The 13,280-nt window shown below is 41.9% G+C and overlaps 1 protein-coding gene across 1 annotated transcript in view; it reads left to right on the forward strand.

Annotated features, from left to right (window-relative positions):
• The first annotated feature begins 4,179 nt into the window (after window positions 1-4,179).
• The window catches only part of STX12 (syntaxin 12), a 75,608-nt gene continuing 66,507 nt past the window's right edge, over window positions 4,180-13,280 (forward strand). Inside the window, exon 1 of the mRNA XM_007935806.2 lies at window positions 4,180-4,297. Within this exon, the coding sequence (XP_007933997.1) occupies window positions 4,180-4,297 (118 nt within the window). The remainder of the gene's footprint in view (window positions 4,298-13,280) is intronic.

The following is a 13,280-nucleotide window of genomic DNA, read 5'->3' on the forward strand; positions in this document are numbered from 1 at the left end:
CAACTTCTACAGTCTGAAATTGATCAAACATATAATAAAGATGAGGAGCTCTGGTAGCATAGTGCCTAAGGCACTTGACTGCTAACCAGAAGGCTGGTGGGTTTGAACCACTCCTCGGAAGGAAGATGGGGCAATCTACTTCCGTAGTGATACTGCCTCGGAAACCCACGGAGGGGTCGCTATGAGTCGGTCCGACTCCATGGCACATAATAACAACCTAATAAAGATGTACTGATAATTACTGGTAATTGGAATGCAAAAGTTGGAAACGAAGCATTGGTAGTTGGAAAGTATGGCCTTAGTGATAGAAATAATGCTGGAGACCACATAATAGGATTTTGCAAGACCAACAACTTATTCACTGCAAATACCTTTTTTCAACAACATAAGTGGCGACTATACACGTGGACCTCACTTGATGAAATATACAGAAATCAAATAGAGTATATTTGTGGAAAGGGGCGATGGAGAAGCTCAGTATCACCACTCAAAACAAGAGCAGGAGCTGACTTTAGAACAGACCACCAATTGCTCATATGCAAGTTCGAGTTTAAGCTGAAGAAAATGAAAATAAGCCCACAAGAGCCAGAATATGACCTTGAGTATATCCCACCAGACTTTAGAGACCATGTGAAGAATAGATTTGACACAATGAACACCAGTGACTGAAGACCAGACAAATTGTGGGAAGACATCAAGAACATCATCCATGAAGAAAGCAAAAGGTCATTAAAAAGACAGGAAAGGAAGAAAAGACCAAAATGTATGTCAGAAGACACCCTGAAACTTGTTCTTGAATGGAGGGTAGCTAAGGCAAAAGGAAGAAATGTTGAAATAAGAGCTGAACAGAAGATTTCAAAGAGTGGCTCAAGAAGACAAAGTAAAGTTTATAATGAAATGTGCAAAGACCTGGAATTAGAAAAACAAAAGGAAAGAACACACTTGGCATTTCTCAAGCTGAAAGAACTGAAGAAAAAATTTAAGCCTCTCATTGCAATACTGAAGGATTCTGTGGGCAAAATATTTAACAATGCAGGAAGCATTAAAAGAAGATGGAAGGTATGCACAGAGTCACTGTACCAAAAAGAACTGGTTGATGTCCAATCATTTTGGGAGGTAGCATATAGTCAAGAAACCTTGGCTTGAATGTATTGAAGGAGGAAGTCCAAGTTGCAATGAAGGAATTGGTGAAAAACAAGGCTCCAGGAATTGATGGAATACTCATAGAGGTGTTTAAACAAATGGATGCAGTACTAGAGGCACCTACTTGTTCATACCAGGAAACTTGGAAGACAGCTACTGGCCAACTGACAAGAAGAAATCCACATTTGTGCTCATACCAAAGAAAGGTGATCCAACAGAAGGTGGAAATTATCAAACAATATCATTATTATCACACACATGTTACTGAAGATAATTAAAATATGGTTGCAGCAGTATATTGACAGAGAACTTCTAGAAATTCAAGCTGGACTCAGAAGAGGACATGGAACGAGGGATATCATTACTGATGTCAGATGGATGTTAGCCAAAAGCAAAGAATACCAGAAAGATGTTTACCTGTGTCTTATTGACCATGCAAAGCCACCTGACTGTGTGGATAATAACAAATTATGGGTATCATTGTGAAGAATGGGAATTCCCAAACACTTAACTTTGCTCATGAGGAACTGGGTGTTTTGGTTACCTAGTGCCATTCTGACAGGAATATACCACAAATGGGATGGCCTTAACAAACAGGAGTTTATTCTTACAACTTGGAGGCTTTAAGTCCAAGTTCAAAGTGCCAGGCTCTAGGGGCTGGATGAAAGCCCCTCAATCTTGGCCTTCAGCTCTGCCTCCTGCTCCCAGCCCACTGGAGCTAGAGGCTTTTCTTCACCCCCGACAACTGCTGGCTGCTGAGGCTGACAAGCCCAAGGCTGACAAACAAAAAGGCACAGTCCCGATGTTACCAAACCACATGGCAGGCCATTTATTCAAGTCCACTGAAGGTCCCAAGGTTGGCAGAGCATGGCAGGCTGCTGAGCAACGACACGGCTACATGCAGGGTTTAAGCATGCCATAAGCTAGAGACCATTCCCCAAGGCTTCTCCATATATACAGGAAGCAGACCATATCCCTAAGGCAGCTACTCAGCTGCTCACAGTAACTTCCACCATGGAGTTGAATACTAGTCTCATCATGGGGAATACTACATTCAGCTGCCCAGCCACTCAACCAGCCAAGCTGACACACAAACTTAACCACCACACTGGGTAAGGGGATACTGCATGATTTAAAATCAGGAAGGGCATGTACCAGGGTTGTATACTTTTCACTTATTCAATCTGTATGCTGAGCAAATAATCTGAGAAGCTGGACTATGTGAAGAAGAATCTGGCATGAGGATTGGAAGAAGCCTCATTAACAATGTGTGATATGCAGATGACACTTTGCTTGCTGAAAGTGAAGATGACTTGAGCACTTACTGATGACGATCAAAGACTAGTCTTCAGTATGCATTTCACCTCAACATAAAGAAAACAAAATCCTCACAACTGGACCAATAAGCAACATTATTACAAATGGAGAAAAGACTGAGGTTGTCAGGGATTTCGTTTTACTTGGATCCACAATCAACACCCATGGAAAGCAGCAGTCAGGAAATCAGATGTTGTATTGTAGTGGGCAACTCTGCTGCAAGAGACCTCTTTAAAGTGTTAAAGAGAAAAGATGTCACTTTGAAGACTAAGGTGCATCCAAGCCATGTTTTTTTTCAGTAGTCTCATATGCATGTGAAAGCTGGACAATGAACAAGGAAGACTGAAAAACTGATGTCTTTGAATTGTAGTTTTGGCAAAGAATACTGAAAATACCATGGACTGCCAGCGGAACCAACCAATCTGTCCTTAAAGAAGTGCAGTCAGAATCCTACTTAGATAACAATGACCAGACTTCATTTCACATACTTTGGTCATGTTGTCAGAAGGGACCATTCCCTGGAGGAGAAGGATATCATACTTGGTAAAATAGAGGATCAGAAAATAAGGGGAAGATCGTCAAAGTGATGGATCGAAACAGTGACTGCAACCACGGGCTCAACCACAGCAGGGATTGTGAGGATGGTGCAGGACTGGGCAGTGTTTGGTTCTGTTGTACAGAGGGTCGCTATGAGTTGGAATTGACTCCAAGGTACCTAACAACATGGGAACCCCGAGGTCCTATACTCCAAATTACTTAAGGGAGTTATTTTTATATTTTGAGAGAATAGTTCTTCAAGAAATACTCATTTGGGATACAGATGAAGAGGTTATTTTTGGGAAGGATTTATATGGAGAATGAATTTGGGAATATGGGGTAAGTTTTAGGGAAATAAGTGATAATGGAATCAACTTAGTGTATGGATTTTGGAGTCAAAATTCAGTGAAGAGAATTTCTATCTTAATTTTCTCACCTGTAAAAGGGAAAATAACAATGCTTATTTGTCCAGTTACTTCAAGACTTTTTAATTTGTCCATCGTCTATTCTAAAGATAAAAAATAGAACATCATCCCTTGTGTAAAAGCATCTAAACAAGTGAATTCACACATTATAGATAGTCGATGAATCTTACTATATTATTGTTTAGAATTAGAAGAGGGGTAGAAAGAGAAATGAAAGTGGTTTGTAAACAGTTAAAGTGTTCCGCAAATACTACCAAAGCCTCAGCCGACAGAAATAGAGCGAGGGATTTCAGGAGCTTGGTTTCGAAGTTATCTTATTTTCCCGTATTTGGGTCTGAATTCTCAGAATAGAGCGTAAAAGGCTGCGAGGGCTCAGATCATCCGGTACAATTTTATGCAAAAAGAAAACTCCTGCCGCCCAACACTGTCTCTATGAGAAACAACACCTCCACCCAAGTGTCCAACTTGAATGCCAACTATGTGACATTACGCCACACCGTACCCCGCACCTCCAAGCCTCTTGCGTGGTGTACCCAAATTACTGTTCCAAGTTTTCGCTTCAGCAGCGCCTGCGCACTGCGGAATGGGATGGGGTGGACGCGTGCGCGCTGCGTAGGGGGCGGGGCTAGTGCGCGCGCAGCTTCATCCCCTTCCACGCCCTTTCTCTACCCAGTTTTTCCGTCAGCTTGGCGATCTCGTCTGGCAGCTGTTTCCGTTCGCAGCGCAGTGCAGGGCGAGCCGGTCTCAACTCTTGGTCATGTCCTACGGTCCCTTAGACATGTACCGGAAGCCGGGGTCCTCAGGGCCCCAGCTCCGGGACTTCAACAGTATCATCCAGACATGCAGCGGCAACATCCAGCGGATCAGCCAAGCCAGTGAGAAGGGGCACTAGGCTGGGGGGCGGGGGCCATCCCGGGACAGGCCTGGTGAGGGCGCTGGGACTCGGAACCCAATCGGAGCTATGACCAGAGTCACACCTGAGGCTGTTTATGGAGAGCGGGGGCGCCGGGATGCCATCCCGAATCTGTCAGGCCCAACCCCCCGAAGGTTCCAAGCCCCAGCCGAAGCTCGAGTTTCTTCTCAGGAGTCCCCGGTGTTGGGTTCGAAACAGAGAACCTGACAGCCCAAGGGTGTGTGTGTGTGTGTGTGTGTACGTGTACGTGTACGTATGTGAGAGAGAGACCTGGAGAGCAGTGGGTGCGTTGACTTGGCGTAGTCGTCAGCTGAAATTTTCCTGTCATCCGCTTACCCCATACCCGCCTCGCTTTCTTTTTGGCCAGAATGAATCAGAGGTTGTTTACTGATTTAGGCTTTAGGTTTATTCTGCTCAGCCACTGGCTCCTCGGAAATCAGCAACTTTCAGTTAAGGGAAGTGGGGATTGCATGTATTCATACATAGTTCTTCCTGTAATGAACTTGGAAATCAGATACAATGATTAATACTTGAGGAGTAAGATGACTTTTGTTTTAATAAGGAGTCACCGAAAACATTTCAGTGTACATTATTATTTGTGGCAAATGATTTGCATGTATTTTTGGATGTCAAGCATAGGAGGCTTTTGTTCTTAGTATTTAGCTACTCTTTTGAACAAATCTGATGCACAGAGAAACTTAGGGACTTAGCGACAATTACATAGCAAGTAAGACATGGTAAGAGTTAGTGGTGGAATTCAGAATGTCATTGCTTGTCCTAAAACTCCTTCCTCACCACTAGGGACTGAGTGAGACCGTAGCTGAATGTGTCAAATACAGCCTATATCTTGTGCGTGAAAATCAGCTCAGAGGCTTACTCACTGGAGGTCAGCAGCAGCAACTTTACTTGGAACAAATGGTGATCATCATCATTGTTGTATAGTACTGTGTTTTTGTGAGCTTGGCTGTAATCTGCTAATAGGTAGAACTAGTTGGTCCTGAACTACAAACGTGTTCTGTATTTTAAAGAATAATCTGTCACTTTGTTTTTAATTTAATGTGGGATGTGGAATTTGAGAGGCAGGAAGTTTCTGATTGGAAGGGATTGAGACTTGAGTGATTTGGAAGTGGAAAGAATATGTGTCCTGTAAAACCAAGAAATTAAAAAAAAGTTAGTATGACAACTAGATAGAAAGCTCCAGTTTTCCCTGTGAAGGAACAGTAATACAGGTTAGATGAAAAATTCTGATTCAGGGCAGAAAGCTTGTTGAGTCTAAAGCTAATTTTAATGTCTTATTTATTTGTGAAATACTCATTTAACATACCATTGAGTATCAGACTATGGAGAAACTGCACAAAATTCTTTCCCCAGGAGCCTATGGAGTATGTAAACAACCAAAATGTATAGTTGAAAGAGATCATTGGTATAAAGGGGATACAAATAAGATTATGTGGGTATTTAGGAGAGAGAGATCCTTTTCAGTGAGGAGGAATCAGGGAGAACATTTGAACTAGTTCTGGAAGGGAGGTGGGAAGGATTTGGAGTTTTGAAGGTAAATAGAGAAGAGTGTTCCAGGAAGAGGGAGTAAAATGAACAATGACATTGTAGTGGGGAAACATGGGGTGTATATAGAAAAGTAGAGTCATTCAGTTTGGCTGGAGTGATGGGCTTAGCAAAGTAGTGAAAAATAAAGTTGGAAAGATGAGTTGGGGCCCAAACATGAAAAGCTTTAATTGCTGGGCTGAGAGGCTTGAGCTTAATTCTTTAGGAATGTGTAAATTGAATTGGAAGAGAGAGAGAGACTGGAATCAGAGATAGCAGTTAGGCACTGTGACAATGAGAAGGAAGGGCAGAATTGGAGAGATTTCCATAGAGATAGAATTGGTAAGGCTTCAGTAGTACCTGGGTGACACAAATGGTAAAGTGCTTGAGGACTAGCTGAAAGGTTGACAGTTGGAATCCATCCAGAGGTGCCTCAGAAGACAGGCCTGGTGATATGCTTCTGAAAGGTCACAGCCTTGAAAACTCCTTAAGGAGCAGTTCTACACGGCACATATTGGGCCATCATGAGTTTGAAATGATTCAACACCAGCAGCTTTTGATTGGGCATTAGACTCAAGGGGATCATTGGAATCAACTGTTTATAATATTAGCAGCTAATGTTTATTGGGGAGCTCTGGTAGCGTGATGCCTAAGGCACTTGACTGCTAACCAGAAGGCTGGCGGTTCAAACCCACCAGCCACTCCTCAGAAGGAAGGTTGGGCAATCTACTTCTGTAGTGATACTGCCTCGGAAACCCAAGGAGGGGTTGCTATGAGTCGGGGCTGACTCGACAGCACATAACAACAACGATGTTTATTGAATACATACTGTATGCGGGAGCTCTGGTGGCGTAGTGCCTAAGGCATTTGACTGCTAACCAGAAGGCTGGCAGTTCAGACCCACCAGCCACTGAAGGAAGGTTGGGCAATCTACTTCTGTAGTGATAGCGCCTTGGAAACCCAAGGAGGGTTTTGCTATCAGTAGGATCCGACTCCACGGGAGTGTTTGGTTTTTTTTAATACTGTATTCAGGCAGTATGAAAGATGCTTTAACTGCATTATCTTACTTAATTTCATAATATCCCTGTAATATAGGTACCAATAGGAGCTCTGGTAGCATAGTACCTAAGGCACTTGACTGCTAACCAGAAGGCTGGTGGTTCAAACCCACCAGCCACTCCTCGGAAGGAAGATGGGGCAATCTACTTCTGTAGTGATACTGCCTCGGAAACCCAAGGAGGGGTCGCTATGAGTTGGGTCCGACTTGACGGCACATAACAACAACATAGATACTGGTAGACTTTCCATTTTAAGGATTAGAGTACAGTCTGAGAGATAATAATTGCTTAGCTAGTACCTTAATTTGAAACTACGTCTGTCACTTATGACCTGCAACTAGTCTTTTTATATTTTTTAAATTGCTCTTAGAGTTCTGTAACAGTTAATTTAACACTTAAGTATACATGTGACTTGTTTTTTCACACTCCAGAGGAAACTCTGAAGCTGTGGGGCTTTCTACTATTCTCTTCTTGTAGTGTGTCTGTCTCTTCTGTAGATTATTTGCTCCTTTGAGGCAGGGAAGATGACTTATCATCTTTATATTCCTAATATTTATCTCAGTCCCAAGACTCATTCATTCACCTACTGGAGAAATATTCTTTGAGTAGTGGCTATGTGTCAAGCATTGTTCTAGGTGCTAGAGTTAGAGGGATTAGGAAGATGGATAGAGTTCCTGCCTTGATAGAGAGTATGTACGTGTGTGTATATGGAGTCCTGGTGGTTAAGTGCTCATCTGCTAACTGAAAGTTGATGGCTCGAACCCACCTAGCGGCTTCTTGGTTGAAGGACTGGTGAACTGCTTCGGTAAAGATAGCAGCCTAGAAAACCCTATAGGGAAGTTTTACTTGGTTGTATGGTATCACTATGACTTGACAGCACTTAACAACTACAACAACATACATACATTGCCAAATAATAAGTTCTATAAAGAAAAATTAAATAGTGTAAAAGGATAGAGAGTGAGGAAAGAGGAGGGTGGATATGGTATTTTAGGTAAGTTGGTCCAGGAGGATCTCTCTGAGGAGGTGACATTTTCATAGATACCTGAATGAAGTGTGGGATGGAGCTATGTGAGAACCTGTTCTAGGCAGAGGAAACAGCAAAAGCAAAGACATTGGTGTGTTCAAAGAGTAGCAAGGAGGCCAGTGTGTCTAGACTGCAGTAAGAGAAGGAGGAGCAAAGTAGGGGAAAAAGGTCAGAGAGGTAACCAGACCATATATCCTGATTGATTTGAATGAATGAGGTTTTGTACTATCTTGGAACTCTTCAGGTGCTTTGCCCCTCATACTGTGCGGTACCTACTGTGTACCCCAGGAAGTACAAGTTGAAATTCTTCCTTTGGGATTGTTTGGTGAGGAAATAAGAATTAGGAAATTGGAAGGAGAACATTACTTCTACCCAGTTAAAAGGCCTAGTGCCTATCCCTCAGACCTCTCCAAGACTAGGCTGGCATACCCAAGTATACTCTCTGAATGTGAGCTCATGGACATATGCCACACCACAGGCCTGCAAGGACTTGTACCCATTGAAAATTTGAGAGAGTATCTTTTTTTCCATAGTTCTTCTCATGTGGGTTTGGAATTGCTGAGCCCATCAGCCTGAGATACAGCAGGCCACTGTGTGGGTTGTTACAGGTACAGCTAAGGTTGACTGGCTGGTACAAAAGGTTGGTTATTGGTGTTGTGGAAGGGAAGGTCTGGGGGTGTATTGCAAGGTCAGTTATAGGGAAAAACCCAACAGTCTCAAAGTGTGCTCTTTTAAGAGATTAAAAAAACAACATTCCTGTTCCTTGTGTTTGCTAATTTATTGATAAGATTTTGTTTCCTAAAATAATAAAAGGAAGTTGAATTTCTAAAACTGATTATCATGAAATCCTGTGGATTCTTCTTTCAGAGTTATTTTCATATTTGCCTTTTTGCTTTTTATTTCATTGCTACCCTCTTAAATCTTCATCATCTCAGTACCTGTATTCTGACAGCATACTCTTAAGTTGTTGTCTCTGATTGTAGTGCTTTCTCCCCATTCTAGTTCATTCTAATAAACACAGATGAACATATCAGTGGTATGTCTAAAATCGTGTTTTCATTATGCCATTCATCTCAAGAGCCAACAGGGACTCTGCTGTCCACTGCATCACATTTTAAACATCCACTCTCTCTGAAATCTTAACCCAGACTTGTCATCTTTTCTACTCCTCTGCCTTTGCTGTCGGTAGGCTATTTTTCTTAATGGCCCTGGACACACTTTTTTTGCTTAAGTTTTTGCTCACTCTGTTCCTCTTCTCTTTAGTATATTTCCTCTTCCTGTCTCACTTACTCAGACAAACCAAACTCACTGCCATTGAGTAGATTCCTACTCATAGTGACCCTATAGGGTTTCCAAGACTGTGAATCTTAATGAAAGCAGGCTGCTTTATCTTTCTCCCATAGAACAGCTATTGGGTTTGAACAACTGACCTTTTGGTTAGCAGCCAAATGCCTTAACCACTGCACCACCAGAGCTTCTTTTCTGTCTCACTAGCTGGCTTAATTATATAGTTCCTTTGAGTTGTGTTTAAATCTTTTCCCTTGTAATTAAGCCTTCCTTTACTTTTGGAAGGTAGAGGGAAGTCATAGAAGAGCATGGGCTTTAGGGTTAGCAGATCTGTGATTGAGTCTCTGCTATTGCATGGCCTGTTAATGTTGGGCAGGTTATTTTCCATTTTTTTGACTCTTACCTCAACTGTAAAATGAATGGAATTGTTAAAGTGTGATGTTTGAAAGTTTCTACTATAGTGCTGGCACACAGTAGATACTTAACACACACCCTCCATTATAGTTTAGTAGTTAGATGGGTAGGCTCAGGAGTCAGACTGAATCTGAGCATCTGCTGTTACCTTATCTGTCTGTTTCTCAGTTCCCTCATTTATAAAATGGAGTTAATAATGTCTATAGGGTTGTGAAGATTAAATGAGGTAATTTATGTAAAGTGCTTAAAACTGTGTGTCTTTGGTATCTACTGCTTCTATAACAGAAATGTCATAAATGGGTGGTTTTAGCAAACAGAAACTTATTTTCTCACAGGAGACTGGAAGTCTGAATTCAGGGTGCTGGCTCGTTGGGGGCGGTGAGGGGGCTTTCCCGCCCTGTCAACTTTGGAGAAGGTCCTTGTCTCTTTGATCTTCTGCTCCTGGGCAATGTTCATGTGGCTTGGCATTTCTCTTCCCCCACCTCTGCTTCTCACTTGCTAGTTTAATCTCTCCTGTATCTCAAAAGAAGGAGCTCTGTTTGCATAGTGGGTAAGGCATTTGGCTGCTGACTAGAACATGAGTGGTTCAAACTTACCGGGTACTCCGTAGAAGGAAGATTACAACCTCGGAAACCCAATGGAGGTTGCTATGAGTTGGAATTGACTCGGTGATAATGAGTTATATCTCAAAAGAGAGTGACTAAACACACATCTTGCACTCATCCTATCCCTTTAAAATAACAAAGACAACCCATTCCCACCTGAGATTCAGGCATAGATGTTAGGATTTATAATACATAATTTTTGGGGGCACAATTTGAATCAATAACACTATACCTGTAGCATACCTGTTGCTGTCGTTTCCAACTCATGTAGCATAGTAAAAAAAAAAAAAAGAAAAAAACTACAACCAAAACCCAGTGCCATTGAGTTGATTCTGACTCGGCAACCCTTTAGAACAGAGTAGAACTGCTCCATAGGGAACTCATCTTCCTTGTGAAGAACAGCTGGTGGGTTCTAACTGCCAAGCTTTTGGTTAGCAGCTAAATGTTTTAACTACAATGTCACCACAGCTCCTCATGGTGTAGTAAGTACTTAAGAAGTGCTAGCAATTATTTTGTTTTGTGGGGCAAGAGGCCATGCATTATACATTCTTCTTTAGCTACAGTGCCTGGCACAGCAGTGAATATTTAGTTGGCATTCAGTATGTGCTTAATTGATTTTTATCATTGCTAAGTACATTTTTTCATAGACTTGAGTTTGATAATAATAGCTACCCTTAATTGAGTGCTTTTATGTACCAGACACTGTTCTAAATTTGGTTTTATATTATCTCATTTCATTCTCGCAACAGCCATATGAGTGTTATCTTGTTATTCCCATTTTTTAGGTAAGGAAACCAAGGCACAGCAGAGTGGACCACTTGCTCCAGATCATGTAGCTAGGAAGCATGAAACCAGGAATTTGATATAGGCAGTCTTAACTCAGAGTTTGAATTCTTAGCCACTATGTATACTATGGGAGCTCTGGTGGTGTAGCGCCTAAAGTATGTGACTGCTGACCAAAAGGCTGCTGGTTCAAACCCACCAGCCACTCCTTGGAAGGAAGGTTGGGCAATCTACTTCTGTGGAGATACCGCCTTGAAAGCCCAAGAAGGGGTCACTATGAGTCAGGTCCGACTCGAGGGCAGTGTGTTTGGTTTTTGGTTTTGAATGTATACTATATATAGTGCCTAAGGCATTTGACTGCTGACCAGAAGGCTGGCAGTTCAAACCAACCAGCCGGTGCTCCTCAGAAGGAAGATTGGGCAGTCTATTTCCTTAGAGACAGCCTTGGAAAACCAGGTAGCTATGAGTCAAATTGACTTGATGACAGTGAGTTTGGGTTTTGGTTTTTATGTATACTGTAAGGAGCAGTGGTGGTGCAGTGCCTAAGGCATTTGACTGCTAGCTAGAAGGTTGGCAGTTCAAACCCACCAGCTGCTCCATGGCAGGAAGATGGGGCAATCTTACTTCTATAAAGATTTACTGCCTTGGAAACCCAAATGGAGTTGTTATGAATCAGAATCTACTCGATGGCAGTGGGTTTTATGTATATCATGACAAAAGATTTTACCTTTGATATTTAGTACTCATTTTCAATTTAGCTTAAAGCTTTACTGTTGAAATTTAGTGGCTGTATTCTTTCATAACCAGGTTATTTTCTGCTTTGAATTTTTTGTTGATACCATATGCTTTCAGTAATGGAAGGCATGCTGAAATCAGGGAGGGATTTTTTTTTTTTTTTTTAGGTAATAAGGATTTTGATACAATTATGTGGGGCACATATGTCCCAAGTGGAGTCTGGTGGTAGGATTTGTGGAGTGAGGCCTATTTCTTCAAACTCTTGCACTTATACACATCCCTACCAGGAAGTAGTATGTGCTACAACTAGGATAGTAGCCTCTCAAAAAACCTGAGAGGCTAAAAATGTTGGTAGATGATATATGTCCTACAGATCACAAAAGGGTTAAAAAGTCAGGTAATTTTCCTTGTAGCTATATAAAAACAATATAAACTTGTCACAGTAAGATATTGAGATGACTTAATTGTCATTATCATTAGATAGGTTATCATTTTCTCCTTTAGTGTAAATAATGTCTTTTAGTTAAATTTACCTTTGTTTTTTATTTGTTTGTATTATGTATTGGATTAGACCATTAGTGTCTGTCAGATGAAAATAAAAATTTTCCCACCTGTAATAGTGGTTATTTTCAATATGATAAGACTTTGATTTAGGAGCTCTGGGGACGTAGTGTCTAAGGCATTTGACTGCCAACCAGAAGGCTGGCAGTTCAAACCCACCAGCCACTCCTCGGATGGAAAGTGGGGTAATCTACTTCATAGTAATACCGCCTCGGAAACCCAAGGAAGGGTCTCTATGAGTCGGATACGACTCCATGGCGGTGAGTTAGACTTTGATTTGGATTAAACTTTATTTGGAGGTTCAGAGCTAAAAACACATAAAGAGACTTCCAGTAAGATGGAGGAATAGGCAGATAAGCGACACAGACCCTTTTCAACAAAGAAAAGAAAAACCAATAGACGGAGATACAGAAGATAATCCTAGAGCCCTAAGTGTTGTAGGGAACTATACAGAAGTGGATTAGGCACCAACTAGTGGAAAAACCTGAATGAAAACAGTGAGTATTCAAAATGGTAAGAGCTGCAGACTGTCAGCTACTATGATGGGACCAACAGCCTGAATATTTCCAAGTGGTGTTGGGACCTGAGAATTGACTTAACGATCAGCCCTGGTCACCAAGGGCGGCAGGGACGACTGTGCTGGTGGCCAATGACTAGGAAGGGAAACAGCAAGGAGGGAGACAACTTGAGCTGTTGACTTTCTGCTCTCCGGAGGGCGCAGCCATTTTGATTGTTTACATGTGGCAGCCATTTTGGATATTTTAAGTAATCGAGGGTGCAGCCATTTTAAATGTCTATGTTGTTGTTGTTGTTGTTATGTGCCGTCGAGTCAACCCTGACTCATAGCGACCCCTCCTTGGGTTTCTGAGGCAGTATCACTACGGAAGTAGGATTGCCCAACCTTCCTTCCAAGGAGTGGCTGGTGGGTTTGAA

Source organism: Orycteropus afer, unplaced genomic scaffold (assembly GCF_000298275.1).
Source record: "Orycteropus afer afer isolate SDZICR_OR568_19922 unplaced genomic scaffold, OryAfe1.0 scaffold00031, whole genome shotgun sequence".
NCBI classification, from domain to species: Eukaryota; Metazoa; Chordata; class Mammalia; order Tubulidentata; family Orycteropodidae; genus Orycteropus; species Orycteropus afer.